Genomic DNA, 20,741 nt, shown 5'->3' on the forward strand with positions numbered 1-20,741 from the left:
TTTTTGCCTTTGACGCGTTGTGCTGATGTAACGGTTTATATTCACCTTCTACATTGATAAATATTTATCTTTTTTTGTTTCTTTTTTAATGTTTTTGTCGTTGTCACTTTCGCTGATTTCACGCTTTTCGCTGCGTCCTTCGCCGATTCCGACCATTTATCTTCTCCGTTATCATCGAGCTCCTGTTCTTCCTGCAGGAGACCTCTCTCCGCTTCTTCACTTTATTCCTTTAGCATAAGAAAGTGATAAGACGGACGACAGGAAGCGATGATTGTATATAAGCCGGAGCCGTCCCTGTGATGTATTACCTACCGCTACATTCCTAGATTACGCACTTCTCATCCAGTCGTTTTTTTTCCCTTTCTTTCAGTATTGTTTTCTATGGGATAAAGCCGGAATATTTCACTGCGCAAAACATTTAAAACGGCTTTTGTTTTCTTTTATCATTTTAATTAAAAGAGGATTTTTTTTTCTTATATATTTTACTCTACGTAAATTAAATGAGCCTTTAAGGGAATTTCCTGTCTTTAAAAATAAATAGATAAATAAAATGATACACTTTAAAGGGGTTCAGGTTCAGAAATTCTCTAGCATGAAACAGCAAATTAAAAAAAAAAAAATAAAAAAAAATATATAAGGAAGGGGATGCTGCTGCAGTGACTCAGCTCCAGCCTGGGTGTGAGACTGCATGCTGCGAGAGGGGAGAGAGAGCAGCAGCAGAGGAATCCTACCCCATACAAATAAACATAATTCACTGTACACAATAATAGTACTGCAATAACATACATGTATATAATAGCGCCATACCATACGCATAAATAGTACCACTATACTGGACACAAGCACATGTACACAAAAATAGTATACTTTACACATCAATGCTACTGCTATAGTGTAACCATATAGCTGAAACCAGAAGTTTCCGTCTCCTATATATAGAGACGCATCTGTATGGTTTTTCTCAATATCTGATGGGAAATCAAAATAAACCTTTCCTGTTTTAGGTCAGTTATTATTAATATTTGCCAAATGCCAGAATAATGAGAGAAAGAGAGAATAATTTAAGGGATTATTATTACTTACTGCAAAGTCAAACGTTTCCATCAATTTCATTAGTATTTTGTACCATTGCCCTTAAATTGAATGACTTGGGTTAGACGTTTGGGATTTCCTTGCACGAGCTTCTCACAATAATTGGTCGGAATTTGGGCCCATTCCTCCTGACAAAATTGGTGTAACTGATCCAGGTTTGTAGGTCGTCTTGCTAGCACCGACCTTTTCAGCTTTGCCCATACATTTTCAATAGGATTGAGATCAAGGCTTTGTGATGGCGGCTCCAGAACATTGACTTTGTTATCCTTAAGCCACTTTACCATTTTGGCAGTATGCTTCTGGCCATTGTCCATTTGGAAGACCCGTTTCCGCCCAAGCTGTAACTTCCTAGCTGATGTCTTGAGATGTTTCTTCTGTGTTGCCACATAATCTTCTTTTCTCATGGTGCCATCTATTTTGTGATGTGCACCAGTCACTCCTGCAGCAAAACAACCCCACCACATGATGCTGCCACCACCACCGTGTTTCACAGTGGGGATGGTGTTCTTAGGCTTACAAGCTTCTCCCTTTTTCCTCCAAACGCAACGATTATGTTTATTACTTGGGGGTGTTTCTCTGCTAAGGGCACAGGGCTAATTCACTGCATCAGTGGGAGAATGGATGGAGCCATGTACCGTAAAATCCTTAGTGACAACCTCCTTCCCTCCACCAGGACATTAAAAATGGGTTGTGGCTGGGTCTTCCAGCAAGACAATGACCCAAAACATACAGCCAAGGCAACAAAGGAGTGGCTCAAAAATAAGCACATTAAGGCCATGGAGTGGCCTAGCCAGTCTCCAGACCTTAATCCCATAGAAAACTTATGGAAGGAGTTGTAGCTCCGAGTTGCTAAGTGACAGCCTCAAAATCTTAATGATTTAGAGACGATCTGGAAAGAGGAGTGGAGCAAAATTCCTCCTGACATTTGTGCAAACCTCATCATCAACTACAAAAACCGTCTGGCTAATGTGCTTGCCAACAAGGGTTTTACCACCAAGTATTAAGCCTTGTTTGCGAGAGGGATCAAATACACTGAAAAATGCAAATACATGTATATAATTTATACAATGTGATTTTCTGAATTTTATTTTTGATATTCTATCTCTAAATTAACCTACCCTTATAATTATAGACTGTTCGTCTATAATTATCAGCAAGGGATCAAATAATTATTTCCCCCACTGTATAAATAGTAGTGCTAAACCATATAATTGTAGCATACCATTTGACTGTACTAATAGTAGTGTTAGACTATACACATAAAACATGCCGCTACACTGTACACATAATAGTGCCTCTATACCGCACGCATAAAACGTACCGGTATACATAATAGTGCCTCTATACCACACGCATAAAACACACCACTACACTGTACACATAATAGTGCCTCTATACCGCACACATAAAACGTGTCGGTACACTGTACACATAATAGTGCCTCTATACCACACGGATAAAATGTACTGGTACACTGTACACATAATAGTGCCTCTATACCGGACGGATAAAACACACCACTACCCTGTACACATAATAGTGCCTCTATACCACACGCATAAAACACACCACTACACTGTACACATAATAGTGCCTCTATACCGCACGCATAAAACCTGCCGGTACACTGTACACATAATAGTGCTTCTATATCACACGCATAAAACGTGCCGGTACACTGTACACATAATAGTGCCTCTATACCACACGCATAAAATGTACCGGTACACTGTACACATAATAGTGCCTCTATACCGCACGGATAAAACTAACCACTACCCTGTACACATAATAGTGCCTCTATAACGCACGCATAAAACGTACCAATACACTGTACACATAATAGTGCCTCTATACCACACGCATAAAACACACCACTACACTGTACACATAATAGTGCCTCTATACCGCACGCATAAAACGTACTGATACACTGTACACATAATAGTGCCTCTATACCACACGCATAAAACACACCACTACACTGTACACATAATAGTGCCTCTATACCGCACGGATAAAACACACCACTACCCTGTACACATAATAGTGCCTCTATAACGCACGCATAAAACATACCGATACACTGTACACATAATAGTGCCTCTATACCACACGCATAAAACACACCACTACCCTGTACACATAATAGTGCCTCTATACCGCACGCATAAAACGTACTGGTACACTGTACACATAATAGTTCCTCTATACCACACGCATAAAATGTACCAGTACACTGTACACATAATAGTGCCTCTATACCACACGCATAAAACACATCACTACACTGTACACATAATAGTGCCTCTATACCGCATGTATAAAACACACCACTACCCTGTACACATAATAGTGCCTCTATACCGCATGCATAAAACACACCACTACCCTGTACACATAATAGTGCCTCTATACCGCATGCATAAAACGTACCGATACACTGTACACATAATAGTGCCTCTATACCACACGCATAAAACACACCACTACCCTGTACACATAATAGTGCCTCTATACCGCACGCATAAAACGTACTGATACACTGTACACATAATAGTGCCTCTATACCACACGCATAAAACACATCACTACACTGTACACATAATAGTGCCTCTATACCGCACGGATAAAACACACCACTACCCTGTACACATAATAGTGCCTCTATACCGCACGCATAAAACGTACCGGTACACTGTACACATAATAGTTCCTCTATACCACACGCATAAAATGTACCGGTACACTGTACACATAATAGTGCCTCTATACCACACGCATAAAACACATCACTACACTGTACACATAATAGTGCCTCTATACCACACGCATAAAACACACCACTACACTGTACACATAATAGTGCCTCTATACCGCACGCATAAAACACACCACTACCCTGTACACATAATAGTGCCTCTATAACGCACGCATAAAACATACCGATACACTGTACACATAATAGTGCTTCTATATCACACGCATAAAACACACCACTACACTGTACACATAATAGTGCCTCTATACCGCATGCATAAAACGTACCGGTACACTGTACACATAATAGTGCCTCTATACCACACGCATAAAATGTACCGGTACACTGTACACATAATAGTGCCTCTATACCACACGCATAAAACACACCACTACACTGTACACATAATAGTGCCTCTATACCGCACGCATAAAACACTCCACTACCCTGTACACATAATAGTGCCTCTATACCGCACGCATAAAACGTACTGATACACTGTACACATAATAGTGCCTCTATACCACACGCATAAAACACACCACTACACTGTACACATAATAGTGCCTCTATACCGCATGCATAAAACGTACCGGTACACTGTACACATAATAGTGCCTCTATACCACACGCATAAAATGTACCGGTACACTGTACACATAATAGTGCCTCTATACCACACGCATAAAATGTACCGGTACACTGTACACATAATAGTGCCTCTATACCACACGCATAAAATGTACCGGTACACTGTACACATAATAGTGCCTCTATACCACACGCATAAAATGTACCGGTACACCGTACACATAATAGTGCCTCTATACCACACGCATAAAATACACCACTACCCTGTACACATAATAGTGCCTCTATACCGCACGCATAAAACATAACGGTACACTGTACGCATAATAGTGCCTCTATACTACACACATAAAATGTACCGGTACACTGTACACATAATAGTACCTCTATACTGCACACATTTACAGTAATAATAAACTTGCTATTTGCAGAATATCTTGTTATAAGCTCATTTGGGTAATAGTGGATGCCACATTGTCTGACGCACTGACCCACAGGTGCACTATATGGCCACACAGTTACATGGTGGATCAGGCTTTGGGGAGCAGTATGACATACAGTACGTGGCCATTGTACGTCTGTAAGGGACTCTACAGACGGCATTGTATCGCTATCTGTGCTCCATAGCTGGAGGGGATCCTCCAGGCTTACAGGGCACAGAGGCTCATGAGATGTGACAGATCCTCTCCCCGCGCACCGCGCCAGTGTGTGGATGGCGGTGTTATATTTAGCTTGTTTTCAGCTGTTACCTTATTGTGCTGACAGCACATTCATACCCCCCTCATCATTATGCTGCTTATGTATAACATAGGGGTTGTTTAATGACGCTGGCCCATCATCGCCCTACTCTTAAGACCCCCTTTTGTAAGTCTGCACCTTCCATTTATTACATGCTCGGCCATCCATGGACAGCATGCCATACTCTATTCCTCCTGTAGTGGCCGCTGCAGAGTTAACCTGGCTACCGCGCAAAGACAAGCCGGATCGGCACCGATCAACTTAACCCCTTGTATAAAATATGATTTTTTTTTTCCCTTTGTGTCCAAGCAGAATTGTTATTGTCAGATCCATTGAATGACGTAGGGGGCGCTGTTCGTGGCTTCACCTCCACGGTGGACAGTGTGCGATATTCCTTCCTTACCAGCCTGTTGCTTCTCCACAATCAGCCGGTGCTCCTCACAGGTGAGATGGGGCAAACATCCGTCATGGTTATGCCTGCTTCACTAGTAGCTATATTGCTCTTCTTAAAGGGGGTTAGGTCAGGTGTTCCCAGCATCCTGATTCTCTGATTTGGTGCTGCATCCCCTTCTAAGAGTAACCCTGAATAATAGCCCTTTTTATAATCTTCCAGCATATGGTTATCACGGTCCAAGGTTTTTTCTCTGATACAGAGTTAAAAATCCCCTGCGTAGACATAGAGATAAACTTTGAAATTCTGCTTCCTTCATCTACCAGTAGAGGGCGCTCAGGAGCTCGCTGCATACAATATTTAATCCCGACGATCCTAAATGATCTCCTTGATTTCATGTAGGTGACTCTGGAGTTGGAAAGTCGACATTAGTGCAGAACATGCTCGAAAAGCTCCAGAAACCTGGCGGACTGTCCGTAAAGGCTGGAACTGTGCTGGGAGATATCTTCCTATTTAATGAGTCAAGAAAAATAAGGTACAGATGTGTTATGTTTGCTAATGACAGGTGTTATGAAGGCAATCCAGAAACACAGTGTGCTTAGCGATCAGAGCGCACACAGTGATCTGACAAATACCCAAAAATACAAGAACGAGCTCTGAGACGTGGAAACTCTGTAGACTGCACACCTGATCCTATCCTAAACACAACTAAAAGCGGCTGTGGATTGCGCCTAACAACTACCTAGGCAACTCGGCACAGCCTAAGAAACTAGCCAGCCTGAAGATAGAAAAATAGGCCTGACTTGCCCCAGAGAAATTCCCCAAAGGAAAAGGCAGCCCCCCACATATAATGACTGTGAGTAAGATGAAAAGACAAAACGTAGGGATGAAATAGATTCAGCAAAGTGGGGCCCGATATTCTAGGACAGAGCGAGGACAGTAAAGCGAACTTTGCAGTCTACAAAAAACCCTAAAGCAAAACCACGCAAAGGGGGCAAAAAAAACCCACCGTGCCGAACTAACGGCACGGCGGTACACCCTTTGCGTCTCAGAGCTTCCAGCAAAACAAAAGACAAGCTGGACAGAAAAAAAGCAACAAAAAGCAAAAAGCACTTAGCTATACAGAGCAGCAGGTCACAGGAACAATCAGGAGAAGCTCAGATCCAACACTAAAACATTGACAAGGAGCAAGGATAGCAGCATCAGGCGGAGTTAAGTAATGAAGCAGTTAACGAGCTCACCAGAACACCTGAGGGAGGAAGATCAGAAGCTGCAGTACCACTTGTGACCACAGGGGTGAATTCAGCCACAGAATTCACAACAGTACCCCCCCCTTGAGGAGGGGTCACCGAACCCTCACCAGAGCCCCCAGGCCGACCAGGATGAGCCGCATGAAAGGCACGAACAAGATTGGAAGCATGAACATCAGAGGCAAAAACCCAGGAATTATCTTCCTGAGCATAACCCTTCCATTTAACCAGATACTGGAGTTTCCGTCTAGAAACACGAGAATCCAAAATCTTCTCCACAATATACTCCAATTCCCCCTCCACCAAAACCGGGGCAGGAGGCTCAACAGATGGAACCATAGGTGCCACGTATCTCCGCAACAACGACCTATGGAATACATTATGTATGGAAAAGGAGTCTGGGAGGGTCAAACGAAAAGACACAGGATTGAGAACCTCAGAAATCCTATACGGACCAATAAAACGAGGTTTAAATTTAGGAGAGGAAACCTTCATAGGAATATGACGAGAAGATAACCAAACCAGATCCCCAACACGAAGTCGGGGACCCACACGGCGTCTGCGATTAGCGAAAAGTTGAGCTTTCTCCTGGGACAAGATCAAATTGTCCACTACCTGAGTCCAGATCTGCTGCAACCTATCCACCACAGAATCCACACCAGGACAGTCCGAAGACTCAACCTGTCCTGAAGAGAAACGAGGATGGAATCCAGAATTGCAAAAAAATGGAGAAACCAAGGTAGCCGAGCTGGCCCGATTATTAAGGGCGAACTCAGCCAACGGCAAAAAGGACACCCAATCATCCTGGTCTGCAGAAACAAAACATCTCAGATATGTTTCCAAGGTCTGATTGGTTCGTTCGGTCTGGCCATTAGTCTGAGGATGGAAAGCCGAGGAAAAGGATAGGTCAATGCCCATCCTAGCACAAAAGGCTCGCCAAAACCTTGAAACAAACTGGGAACCTCTGTCAGAAACAATATTCTCAGGAATGCCATGCAACCGAACCACATGCTGAAAGAACAAAGGTACCAAATCAGAGGAAGAAGGCAATTTAGCCAAGGGCACCAGATGGACCATTTTAGAAAAGCGATCACAGACCACCCAAATGACTGACATCTTTTGAGAAACGGGAAGGTCAGAAATGAAATCCATCGAAATATGTGTCCAAGGACTCTTTGGGACCGGCAAGGGCAAAAGCAACCCACTGGCACGAGAACAGCAGGGCTTAGCCCTAGCACAAATCCCACAGGACTGCACAAAAGTACGTACATCCCGTGACAGAGATGGCCACCAGAAGGATCTAGCCACTAACTCTCTGGTACCAAAGATTCCAGGATGACCAGCCAACACCGAACAATGAAGTTCAGAGATAAGTTTATTAGTCCACCTATCAGGGACGAACAGTTTCTCTGCTGGACAACGATCAGGTTTATTCGCCTGAAATTTTTGCAGCACCCGCCGCAAATCAGGGGAGATGGCAGACACAATGACTCCTTCCTTGAGGATACCCGCTGGCTCAGATAAACCCGGAGAGTCGGGCACAAAACTCCTAGACAGAGCATCCGCCTTCACATTTTTAGAGCCCGGAAGGTACGAAATCACAAAGTCGAAGCGGGCAAAAAATAACGACCAACGGGCCTGTCTAGGATTCAAGCGCTTGGCAGACTCGAGATAAGTCAAGTTCTTATGTTCAGTCAATACCACCACGCGATGCTTAGCTCCTTCAAGCCAATGACGCCACTCCTCGAATGCCCACTTCATGGCTAGCAACTCTCGATTGCCCACATCATAATTACGCTCAGCGGGCGAAAACTTCCTGGAAAAGAAAGCACATGGTTTCATCACTGAGCAATCAGAACCTCTCTGTGACAAAACCGCCCCTGCTCCAATCTCAGAAGCATCAACCTCGACCTGGAACGGAAGAGAAACATCTGGCTGACACAACACAGGGGCAGAACAAAAACGACGCTTCAACTCCTGAAAAGCTTCCACAGCAGCAGAAGACCAATTAACCAAATCAGCACCCTTCTTGGTCAAATCGGTCAATGGTTTGGCAATGCTAGAAAAATTACAGATGAAGCGACGATAAAAATTAGCAAAGCCCAGGAACTTTTGCAGACTTTTCAGAGATGTCGGCTGAATCCAATCCTGGATGGCTTGGACCTTAACTGGATCCATCTCGATAGTAGAAGGGGTAAAGATGAACCCCAAAAATGAAACTTTCTGCACACCGAAGAGACACTTTGATCCCTTCACAAACAAAGAGTTAGCACGCAGGACCTGAAAAACCATTCTGACCTGCTTCACATGAGACTCCCAATCATCTGAGAAGATCAAAATGTCATCCAAGTAAACAATCAGGAATTTATCCAGATACTCACGGAAGATGTCATGCATAAAAGACTGAAACACAGATGGAGCATTGGCAAGTCCGAACGGCATCACTAGATACTCAAAATGACCCTCGGGCGTATTGAATGCAGTTTTCCATTCATCTCCTTGCCTGATTCTCACCAGATTATACGCACCACGAAGATCTATCTTAGTGAACCAACTAGCCCCCTTAATCCGAGCAAACAAGTCAGATAACAATGGCAAGGGATACTGAAATTTAACAGTGATCTTATTAAGAAGGCGGTAATCAATACACGGTCTCAGCGAACCATCCTTCTTGGCTACAAAGAAGAACCCTGCTCCCAGTGGTGATGACGATGGGCGAATATGTCCCTTCTCCAGGGATTCCTTCACATAACTGCGCATAGCGGCGTGTTCGGGCACGGATAAATTAAATAATCGACCTTTAGGGAATTTACTACCAGGAATCAAATTGATAGCACAATCACAATCCCTATGCGGAGGTAGAGCATCGGACTTGGGCTCTTCAAATACATCCTGATAATCAGACAAGAACACTGGGACCTCAGAAGGGGTGGATGACGAAATCGACAAAAATGGAACATCACCATGTACCCCCTGACAACCCCAGCTGGATACCGACATGGAATTCCAATCCAATACTGGATTATGGGTTTGTAGCCATGGCAACCCCAACACGACCACATCATGCAGATTATGCAACACCAGAAAGCGAATAACTTCCTGATGTGCAGGAGCCATGCACATGGTCAGCTGGGCCCAGTATTGAGGTTTATTCTTGGCCAAAGGTGTAGCATCAATTCCTCTCAATGGAATAGGACACCGCAAAGGCTCCAAGAAAAACCCACAACGTTTAGCATAATCCAAATCCATCAGATTCAGGGCAGCGCCCGAATCCACAAACGCCATGACAGAAAACGACGACAAAGAGCATATCAAGGTAATGGACAGAAGGAATTTGGACTGTACAGTACCAATGACGGCAGACCTAGCGGACCGCTTAGTGCGCTTAGGACAATCAGAAATAGCATGAGTGGAATCACCACAGTAGAAACACAGACCATTCAGACGTCTGTATTCCTGCCGTTCAACTCTAGTCATAGTCCTATCGCACTGCATAGGCTCAGGTTTAACCTCAGGCAGTACCGCCAAATGGTGCACAGATTTACGCTCGCGCAAGCGTCGACCGATCTGAATGGCCAAAGACAAAGACTCATTCAAACCAGCAGGCATAGGAAATCCCACCGTGACATCCTTAAGAGCCTCAGAGAGACCCTTTCTGAACAAAGCTGCCAGCGCAGATTCATTCCACTGAGTGAGTACTGACCATTTCCTAAATTTCTGACAATATACTTCTATATCATCCTGACCCTGGCACAAAGCCAGCAAATTTTTCTCAGCCTGATCCACTGAATTAGGCTCATCGTACAGCAATCCGAGCGCCAGGAAAAACGCATCGACACTACTCAATGCAGGGTCTCCTGGCGCAAGAGAAAATGCCCAGTCTTGAGGGTCGCCGCGCAAAAAAGAAATAATAATCAAAACCTGTTGAATAGGATTACCAGAAGAATGAGGTTTCAAGGCCAGAAATAGCTTACAATTATTTTTGAAACTTAGAAACTTAGTTCTATCTCCAAAAAACAAATCAGGAATAGGAATTCTTGGTTCTAACATAGATTTCTGATCAATAGTATCTTGAATTTTTTGTACATTTATAACGAGATTATCCATTGAAGAGCACAGACCCTGAATATCCATGTCCACACCTGTGTCCAGAATCACCCAAATGTCTAGGGGAAAAAAAAAAGTGAACACAGAGCAGAAAAAAAAAAAAAAAAAAATGATGTCAGAACTTTTTCTTTCCCTCTATTGAGAATCATTAGTTTTGGCTCCTTGTACTGTTATGTTTGCTAATGACAGGTGTTATGAAGGCAATCCAGAAACACAGTGTGCTTAGCGATCAGAGCGCACACAGTGATCTGACAAATACCCAAAAATACAAGAACGAGCTCTGAGACGTGGAAACTCTGTAGACTGCACACCTGATCCTATCCTAAACACAACTAAAAGCGGCTGTGGATTGCGCCTAACAACTACCTAGGCAACTCGGCACAGCCTAAGAAACTAGCCAGCCTGAAGATAGAAAAATAGGCCTGACTTGCCCCAGAGAAATTCCCCAAAGGAAAAGGCAGCCCCCCACATATAATGACTGTGAGTAAGATGAAAAGACAAAACGTAGGGATGAAATAGATTCAGCAAAGTGGGGCCCGATATTCTAGGACAGAGCGAGGACAGTAAAGCGAACTTTGCAGTCTACAAAAAACCCTAAAGCAAAACCACGCAAAGGGGGCAAAAAAAACCCACCGTGCCGAACTAACGGCACGGCGGTACACCCTTTGCGTCTCAGAGCTTCCAGCAAAACAAAAGACAAGCTGGACAGAAAAAAAGCAACAAAAAGCAAAAAGCACTTAGCTATACAGAGCAGCAGGTCACAGGAACAATCAGGAGAAGCTCAGATCCAACACTAAAACATTGACAAGGAGCAAGGATAGCAGCATCAGGCGGAGTTAAGTAATGAAGCAGTTAACGAGCTCACCAGAACACCTGAGGGAGGAAGCTCAGAAGCTGCAGTACCACTTGTGACCACAGGGGTGAATTCAGCCACAGAATTCACAACACAGATGTATTATTTTCTAAGTTTTTGGCACTTAGCAAGGGGTAATAATGTTCTTCCTTTTGTTTAGTAGAGTGCGCTCTAAACATTAACTGAACTTTAATGGCTGCGCACCATTTTGTTGGGGGAGATTCAATCCATCTAAACTAAAAATATAATCAACTTGCTTTAGACTTGTTTATTATCTGGCAACACCCTCTGGAGCCTGAACTTGCAGCTCCATGAGCAAGGAACACACTATGCTGTGAACCTGCAGGTTCCATGAGCAGGGCACACACTCTGGTCTCTGAACGTGCAGCTCCATTTATAGGGAGCTCACTGAGCTATGAGCTTGCAGCGCTATGAGCAGGTAACATCCACTCAGGTCTAAACCCGCAGCTCCACGTACAGGGGACCCACTCAGCTATGAACTTACAGCTCTATGAGCAGGGAACATCCACTTTAGTCTGAAACTATAGCTCCATGAGCAGTGAACACCCACTGAGCTCTGAAGCTGCAGCTCCATGAGTGGGGAACACCCACTGAGCTCTGAACCTGTATCTCCATGAGCAGGGAACATCCATTGAACTCTGAACCTGCAGCTTCATTAGCAGGGAACACCCACTGAGCTCTGAACCTGTATCTCCATGAGCAGGGAACACCCACTGGGCTCTAAACCTGCATCTTCGTGAGCAGGGAACACCCACTGGGCTCTAAACCTGCATCTCCATGAGCAGGGAACACCCACTGGGCTCTAAACCTGCATCTTCATGAGCAGGGAACACCCACTGGGCTCTAAACCTGCATCTTCATGAGCAGGGAACACCCACTAGGCTCTAAACCTGTATCTTCATGAGCAGGGAACACCCACTGGGCTCTAAACCTGTATCTCCATGAGCAGGGAGCATCCACTGGGCTCTAAACCTGTATCTTCATGAGCAGGGAGCATCCACTGGGCTCTAAATCTGCATCTTCATGAGCAGGGAACACCCACTGGGCTCTAAACCTGCATCTTCATGAGCAGGGAACACCCACTGGGCTCTAAACCTGTATCTTCATGATCAGGGAACACCCACTGGGCTCTAAACCTGCATCTTCATGAGCAGGGAACACCCACTGGGCTCTAAACCTGCATCTTCATGAGCAGGGAACACCCACTGGGCTCTAAACCTGTATCTCCATGAGCAGGGAGCATCCACTGGGCTCTAAACCTGTATCTTCATGAGCAGGAAACACCCACTGGGCTCTAAACCTGCATCTTCATGAGCAGGGAACACCCACTGGGCTCTAAACCAGTATCTTCATGAGCAGGGAACACCCACTGGGCTCTAAACCTGTATCTTCATGAGCAGGGAACACCCACTGGGCTCTAAACCTGCATCTTAATGAGCAGGGAACACCCACTGGGCTCTAAACCTGTATCTTCATGAGCAGGGAGCACCCACTGGGCTCTAAACCAGTATCTTCATGAGCAGGGAACACCCACTGGGCTCTAAACCTGCATCTTAATGAGCAGGGAACACCCACTGGGCTCTAAACCTGTATCTTCATGAGCAGGGAGCACCCACTGGGCTCTAAACCAGTATCTTCATGAGCAGGGAACACCCACTGGGCTCTAAACCTGTATCTTCATGAGCAGGGAACACCCACTGGGCTCTAAACCTGCATCTTAATGAGCAGGGAACACCCACTGGGCTCTAAACCTGTATCTTCATGAGCAGGGAGCATCCACTGGGCTCTAAACCTGTATCTCCATGAGCAGGGAGCATCCACTGGGCTCTAAACCTGTATCTTCATGAGCAGGAAACACCCACTGGGCTCTAAACCTGCATCTTCATGAGCAGGGAACACCCACTGGGCTCTAAACCTGTATCTTCATGAGCAGAGAACACCCACTGGGCTCTAAACCCGTATCTTCATGAGCAGGGAGCACCTACTGGGTTCTGAACTTGTATCTTCATGAGCAGAGAACACCCACTGGGCTCTAAACCTGTATCTTCATGAGCAGGGAACACCCACTGGGTTCTAAACCTGTATCTTCATGAGCAGGGAACACCCACTGGGCTCTAAACCTGTATCTTCATGAGCAGGGAACACCCACTGGGCTCTAAACCTGCATCTTCATGAGCAGGGAACACCCACCGGGCTCTAAACCTGTATCTTCATGAGCAGGGAACACCCACTGGGTTCTGAACTTGTATCTTCATGAGCAGGGAACACCCACTGGGCTCTAAACCTGCATCTTCATAAGCAGGAAACACCCACTGGGCTCTAAACCTGCATCTTCATGAGCAGGAAACACCCACTGGGCTCTAAACCTGCATCTTCATGAGCAGGAAACACCCACTGGGCTCTAAACCTGCATCTTCATGAGCAGGGAGCACCCACTGGGCTCTAAACCTGTATCTTCATGAGCAGGGAGCACCCACTGGGCTCTAAACCTGTATCTTCATGAGCAGGGAACACCCACTGGGCTCTAAACCTGCATCTTCATGAGCAGGGAGCACCCACTGGGCTCTAAACCTGCATCTTCATGAGCAGGGAGCACCCACTGGGTTCTAAACCTGTATCTTCATGAGCAGGGAACACCCACTGGGCTCTAAACATGTATCTTCATGAGCAGGGAACACCCACTGGGCTCTAAACCTGTATCTTCATGAGCAGGGAACACCCACTGGGCTCTAAACCTGCATCTTCATGAGCAGGGAGCACCCACTGGGCTCTAAACCTGTATCTTCATGAGCAGGGAACACCCACTGGGCTCTAAACCTGCATCTTCATGAGCAGGGAGCACCCACTGGGCTCTAAACCTGCATCTTCATGAGCAGGGAGCACCCACTGGGCTCTAAACCTGTATCTTCATGAGCAGGGAACACCCACTGGGCTCTAAACCTGCATCTTCATGAGCAGGGAGCACCCACTGGGCTCTAAACCCGCATCTTCATGAGCAGGGAACACCCACTGGGCTCTAAACCCGTATCTTCATGAGCAGGGAACACCCACTGGGCTCTAAACCCGCATCTTCATGAGCAGGGAACACCCACTGGGCTCTAAGCCTGTATCTTCATGAGCAGGGAACACCCACTGGGCTCTAAACCTGCATCTTCATGAGCAGGGAGCACCCACTGGGCTCTAAACCTGCATCTTCATGAGCAGGGAACACCCACTGGGCTCTAAACCTGCATCTTCATGAGCAGGGAACACCCACTGGGTTCTGAACTTGTATCTTCATGAGCAGGGAACACCCACTGGGTTCTAAACCTGTATCTTCATGAGCAGGGAACACCCACTGGGCTCTAAACCTGTATCTTCATGAGCAGTTAGCACCCACTGGGCTCTAAACCTGCATCTTCATGAGCAGGGAACACCCACTGGGTTCTGAACTTGTATCTTCATGAGCAGGGAGCACCCACTGGGCTCTAAACCTGCATCTTCATGAGCAGGGAACACCCACTGGGCTCTAAACCTGCATCTTCATGAGCAGGGAACACCCACTGGGTTCTGAATTTGTATCTTCATGAGCAGGGAACACCCACTTGGTTCTAAACCTGTATCTTCATGAGCAGGGAACACCCACTGGGCTCTAAACCCGTATCTTCATGAGCAGGGAACACCCACTGGGTTCTAAACCTGTATCTTCATGAGCAGTTAGCACCCACTGGGCTCTAAACCTGTATCTTCATGAGCAGGGAACACCCACTGGGCTCTAAACCTACATCTTCATGAGCAGGGAACACCCACTGGGCTCTAAACCTGCATCTTCATGAGCAGGGAACACCCACTGGGTTCTAAACCTGTATCTTCATGAGCAGGGAACACCCACTGGGTTCTAAACCTGTATCTTCATGAGCAGTTAGCACCCACTGGGCTCTAAACCTGCATCTTCATGAGCAGTTAGCACCCACTGGGCTCTAAACCTGTATCTTCATGAGCAGGGAACACCCACTGGGTTCTAAACCTGTATCTTCATGAGCAGTTAGCACCCACTGGGCTCTAAACCTATATCTTCATGAGCAGGGAACACCCACTGGGCTCTAAACCTGCATCTTCATGAGCAGGGAACACCCACTGGGCTCTAAACCTGCATCTTCATGAGCAGGGAACACCCACTGGGTTCTGAACTTGTATCTTCATGAGCAGGGAACACCCAGTGGGTTCTAAACCTGTATCTTCATGAGCAGGGAACACCCACTGGGCTCTAAACCTGTATCTTCATGAGCAGGGAACACCCACTGGGTTCTAAACCTGTATCTTCATGAGCAGGGAACACCCACTGGGCTCTAAACCTGCATCTTCATGAGCAGGGAACACCCACTGGGCTCTAAACCTGCATCTTCATGAGCAGGGAACACCCACTGGGCTCTAAACCTGTATCTTCATGAGCAGGGAACACCCACTGGGCTCTAAACCTGCATCTTCATGAGCAGGGAGCACCCACTGGGCTCTAAACCTGCATCTTCATGAGCAGGGAGCACCCACTGGGCTCTAAACCTGTATCTTCATGAGCAGGGAACACCCACTGGGCTCTAAACCTGCATCTTCATGAGCAGGGAGCACCCACTGGGCTCTAAACCTGCATCTTCATGAGCAGGGAACACCCACTGGGCTCTAAACCCGTATCTTCATGAGCAGGGAACACCCACTGGGCTCTAAACCCGCATCTTCATGAGCAGGGAACACCCACTGGGCTCTAAACCTGCATCTTCATGAGCAGGGAACACCCACTGGGCTCTAAACCTGCATCTTCATGAGCAGGGAACACCCACTGGGTTCTGAACTTGTATCTTCATGAGCAGGGAACACCCACTGGGTTCTAAACCTGTATCTTCATGAGCAGGGAACACCCACTGGGCTCTAAACCCGTATCTTCATGAGCAGGGAACACCCACTGGGTTCTAAACCTGTATCTTCATGAGCAGTTAGCACCCACTGGGCTCTAAACCTGTATCTTCATGAGCAGGGAACACCCACTGGGCTCTAAACCTACATCTTCATGAGCAGGGAACACCCACTGGGCTCTAAACCTGCATCTTCATGAGCAGGGAACACCCACTGGGTTCTAAACCTGTATCTTCATGAGCAGGGAACACCCACTGGGCTCTAAACCTGCATCTTCATGAGCAGTTAGCACCCACTGGGCTCTAAACCTGTATCTTCATGAGCAGGGAACACCCACTGGGTTCTAAACCTGTATCTTCATGAGCAGTTAGCACCCACTGGGCTCTAAACCTGTATCTTCATGAGCAGGGAACACCCACTGGGCTTTAAACCTGCATCTTCATGAGCAGGGAACACCCACTGGGCTCTAAACCTGCATCTTCATGAGCAGGGAACACCCACTGGGTTCTAAACCTGTATCTTCATGAGCAGGGAACACCCACTGGGCTCTAAACCTGTATCTTCATGAGCAGGGAACACCCACTGGGTTCTAAACCTGTATCTTCATGAGCAGTTAGCACCCACTGGGCTCTAAACCTGTATCTTCATGAGCAGGGAACACCCACTGGGCTCTAAACCTGCATCTTCATGAGCAGGGAACACCCACTGGGCTCTGAACTTGTATCTTCATGAGCAGGGAACACCCACTGGGTTCTAAACCTGTATCTTCATGAGCAGGGAACACCCACTGGGTTCTGAACTTGTATCTTCATGAGCAGGGAACACCCACTGGGTTCTAAACCTGTATCTTCATGAGCAGGGAACACCCACTGGGCTCTAAACCTGTATCTTCATGAGCAGGGAACACCCACTGGGTTCTAAACCTGTATCTTTATGAGCAGTTAGCACCCACTGGGCTCTAAACCTGTATCTTCATGAGCAGGGAACACCCACTGGGCTCTAAACCTGCATCTTCATGAGCAGGGAACACCCACTGGGCTCTGAACTTGTATCTTCATGAGCAGGGAACACCCACTGGGTTCTGAACTTGTATCTTCATGAGCAGGGAACACCCACTGGGCTCTGAACCTGCATCTTCATGAGCAGGGAACACCCACTGGGCTCTAAACCTGCATCTTCATGAGCAGGGAACACCCACTGGGCTCTAAACCTGCATCTTCATGAGCAGGGAACACCCACTGGGCTCTAAACCCGTATCTTCATGAGCAGGGAACACCCACTGGGCTCTAAACCTGTATCTTCATGAGCAGGGAACACCCACTGGGCTCTAAACCTGTATCTTCATGAGCAGGGAACACCCACTGGGCTCTAAACCTGTATCTTCATGAGCAGGGAACACCCACTGGGCTCTAAACCTGTATCTTCATGAGCAGGGAACACCCACTGGGCTCTAAACCTGCATCTTCATGAGCAGGGAACACCCACTGGGCTCTGAACTTGTATCTTCATGAGCAGGGAACACCCACTGGGTTCTAAACCTGTATCTTCATGAGCAGGGAATACCCACTGGGTTCTGAACTTGTATCTTCATGAGCAGGGAACACCCACTGGGTTCTAAACCTGTATCTTCATGAGCAGGGAACACCCACTGGGCTCTAAACCTGTATCTTCATGAGCAGGGAACACCCACTGGGCTCTAAACCTGTATCTTCATGAGCAGGGAACACCCACTGGGTTCTAAACCTGTATCTTCATGAGCAGTTAGCACCCACTGGGCTCTAAACCTGTATCTTCATGAGCAGGGAACACCCACTGGGCTCTAAACCTGCATCTTCATGAGCAGGGAACACCCACTGGGCTCTAAACCTGTATCTTCATGAGCAGGGAACACCCACTGGGCTCTAAACCTGCATCTTCATGAGCAGGGAACACCCACTGGGCTCTAAACCTGCATCTTCATGAGCAGGGAACACCCACTGGGCTCTAAACCTGCATCTTCATGAGCAGGGAACACCCACTGGGCTCTAAACCTGCATCTTCATGAGCAGGGAGCACCCACTGGGCTCTAAACCTGCATCTTCATGAGCAGGGAGCACCCACTGGGCTCTAAACCTGTATCTTCATGAGCAGGGAACACCCACTGGGCTCTAAACCTGCATCTTCATGAGCAGGGAGCACCCACTGGGCTCTAAACCTGCATCTTCATGAGCAGGGAACACCCACTGGGCTCTAAACCTGCATCTTCATGAGCAGGGAACACCCACTGGGTTCTGAACTTGTATCTTCATGAGCAGGGAACACCCACTGGGTTCTAAACCTGTATCTTCATGAGCAGTTAGCACCCACTGGGCTCTAAACCTGCATCTTCATGAGCAGTTAGCACCCACTGGGCTCTAAACCTGTATCTTCATGAGCAGGGAACACCCACTGGGTTCTAAACCTGTATCTTCATGAGCAGTTAGCACCCACTGGGCTCTAAACCTGTATCTTCATGAGCAGGGAACACCCACTGGGCTTTAAACCTGCATCTTCATGAGCAGGGAACACCCACTGGGCTCTAAACCTGCATCTTCATGAGCAGGGAACACCCACTGGGTTCTGAACTTGTATCTTCATGAGCAGGGAACACCCACTGGGTTCTAAACCTGTATCTTCATGAGCAGGGAACACCCACTGGGCTCTAAACCTGTATCTTCATGAGCAGGGAACACCCACTGGGTTCTAAACCTGTATCTTCATGAGCAGTTAGCACCCATTGGGCTCTAAACCTGTATCTTCATGAGCAGGGAACACCCACTGGGCTCTAAACCTGCATCTTCATGAGCAGGGAACACCCACTGGGCTCTGAACTTGTATCTTCATGAGCAGGGAACACCCACTGGGTTCTAAACCTGTATCTTCATGAGCAGGGAACACCCACTGGGTTCTGAACTTGTATCTTCATGAGCAGGGAACACCCACTGGGTTCTAAACCTGTATCTTCATGAGCAGGGAACACCCACTGGGCTCTAAACCTGTATCTTCATGATCAGGGAACACCCACTGGGTTCTAAACCTGTATCTTTATGAGCAGTTAGCACCCACTGGGCTCTAAACCTGTATCTTCATGAGCAGGGAACACCCACTGGGCTCTAAACCTGCATCTTCATGAGCAGGGAACACCCACTGGGCTCTAAACCTGCATCTTCATGAGCAGGGAACACCCACTGGGCTCTAAACCTGCATCTTCATGAGCAGGGAACACCCACTGGGCTCTAAACCCGTATCTTCATGAGCAGGGAACACCCACTGGGCTCTAGACCTGTATCTTCATGAGCAGGGAACACCCACTGGGCTCTAAACCTGTATCTTCATGAGCAGGGAACACCCACTGGGCTCTAAACCTGTATCTTCATGAGCAGGGAACACCCACTGGGCTCTAAACCTGTATCTTCATGAGCAGGGAACACCCACTGGGCTCTAAACCTGCATCTTCATGAGCAGGGAACACCAACTGGGCTCTAAACCCGCATCTTCATGAGCAGGGAACACCCACTGGGCTCTAAACCTGTATCTTCATGAGCAGGGAACACCCACTGGGCTCTAAACCTGCATCTTCATGAGCAGGGAACACCAACTGGGCTCTAAACCCGCATCTTCATGAGCAGGGAACACCCACTGGGCTCTAAACCTGCATCTTCATGAGCAGGGAACACCCACTGGGTTCTAAACCTGTATCTTCATGAGCAGGGAACACCCACTGGGCTCTAAACCTGCATCTTCATGAGTAGGGAACACCAACTGGGCTCTAAACCTGCATCTTCATGAGCAGGGAACACCCACTGGGCTCTAAACCTGCATCTTCATGAGCAGGGAACACCCACTGGGCTCTAAACCTGCATCTTCATGAGCAGGGAACACCCACTGGGCTCTAAACCTGTATCTTCATGAGCAGGGAACACCCACTGGGCTCTAAACCTGCATCTTCATGAGCAGGGAACACCCACTGGGCTCTAAACCTGCATCTTCATGAGCAGGGAACACCCACTGGGCTCTAAACCTGTATCTTCA

General features: G+C 47.0%; 1 protein-coding gene across 1 annotated transcript in view; it reads left to right on the forward strand.

Annotated features, from left to right (window-relative positions):
* DNAH14 (dynein axonemal heavy chain 14) overlaps nucleotides 1–20,741 on the forward strand; it is a 182,189-nt gene that overhangs the window by 112,064 nt on the left and 49,384 nt on the right. Inside the window, exons 44-45 of the mRNA XM_069726485.1 lie at nucleotides 5,495–5,626; nucleotides 5,976–6,108. Coding sequence (XP_069582586.1) covers nucleotides 5,495–5,626; nucleotides 5,976–6,108 — 265 coding nt within the window. The remainder of the gene's footprint in view (nucleotides 1–5,494; nucleotides 5,627–5,975; nucleotides 6,109–20,741) is intronic.

The sequence above is a fragment of the Ranitomeya imitator genome, chromosome 5 (assembly GCF_032444005.1).
Source record: "Ranitomeya imitator isolate aRanImi1 chromosome 5, aRanImi1.pri, whole genome shotgun sequence".
NCBI lineage: Eukaryota > Metazoa > Chordata > Amphibia > Anura > Dendrobatidae > Ranitomeya > Ranitomeya imitator.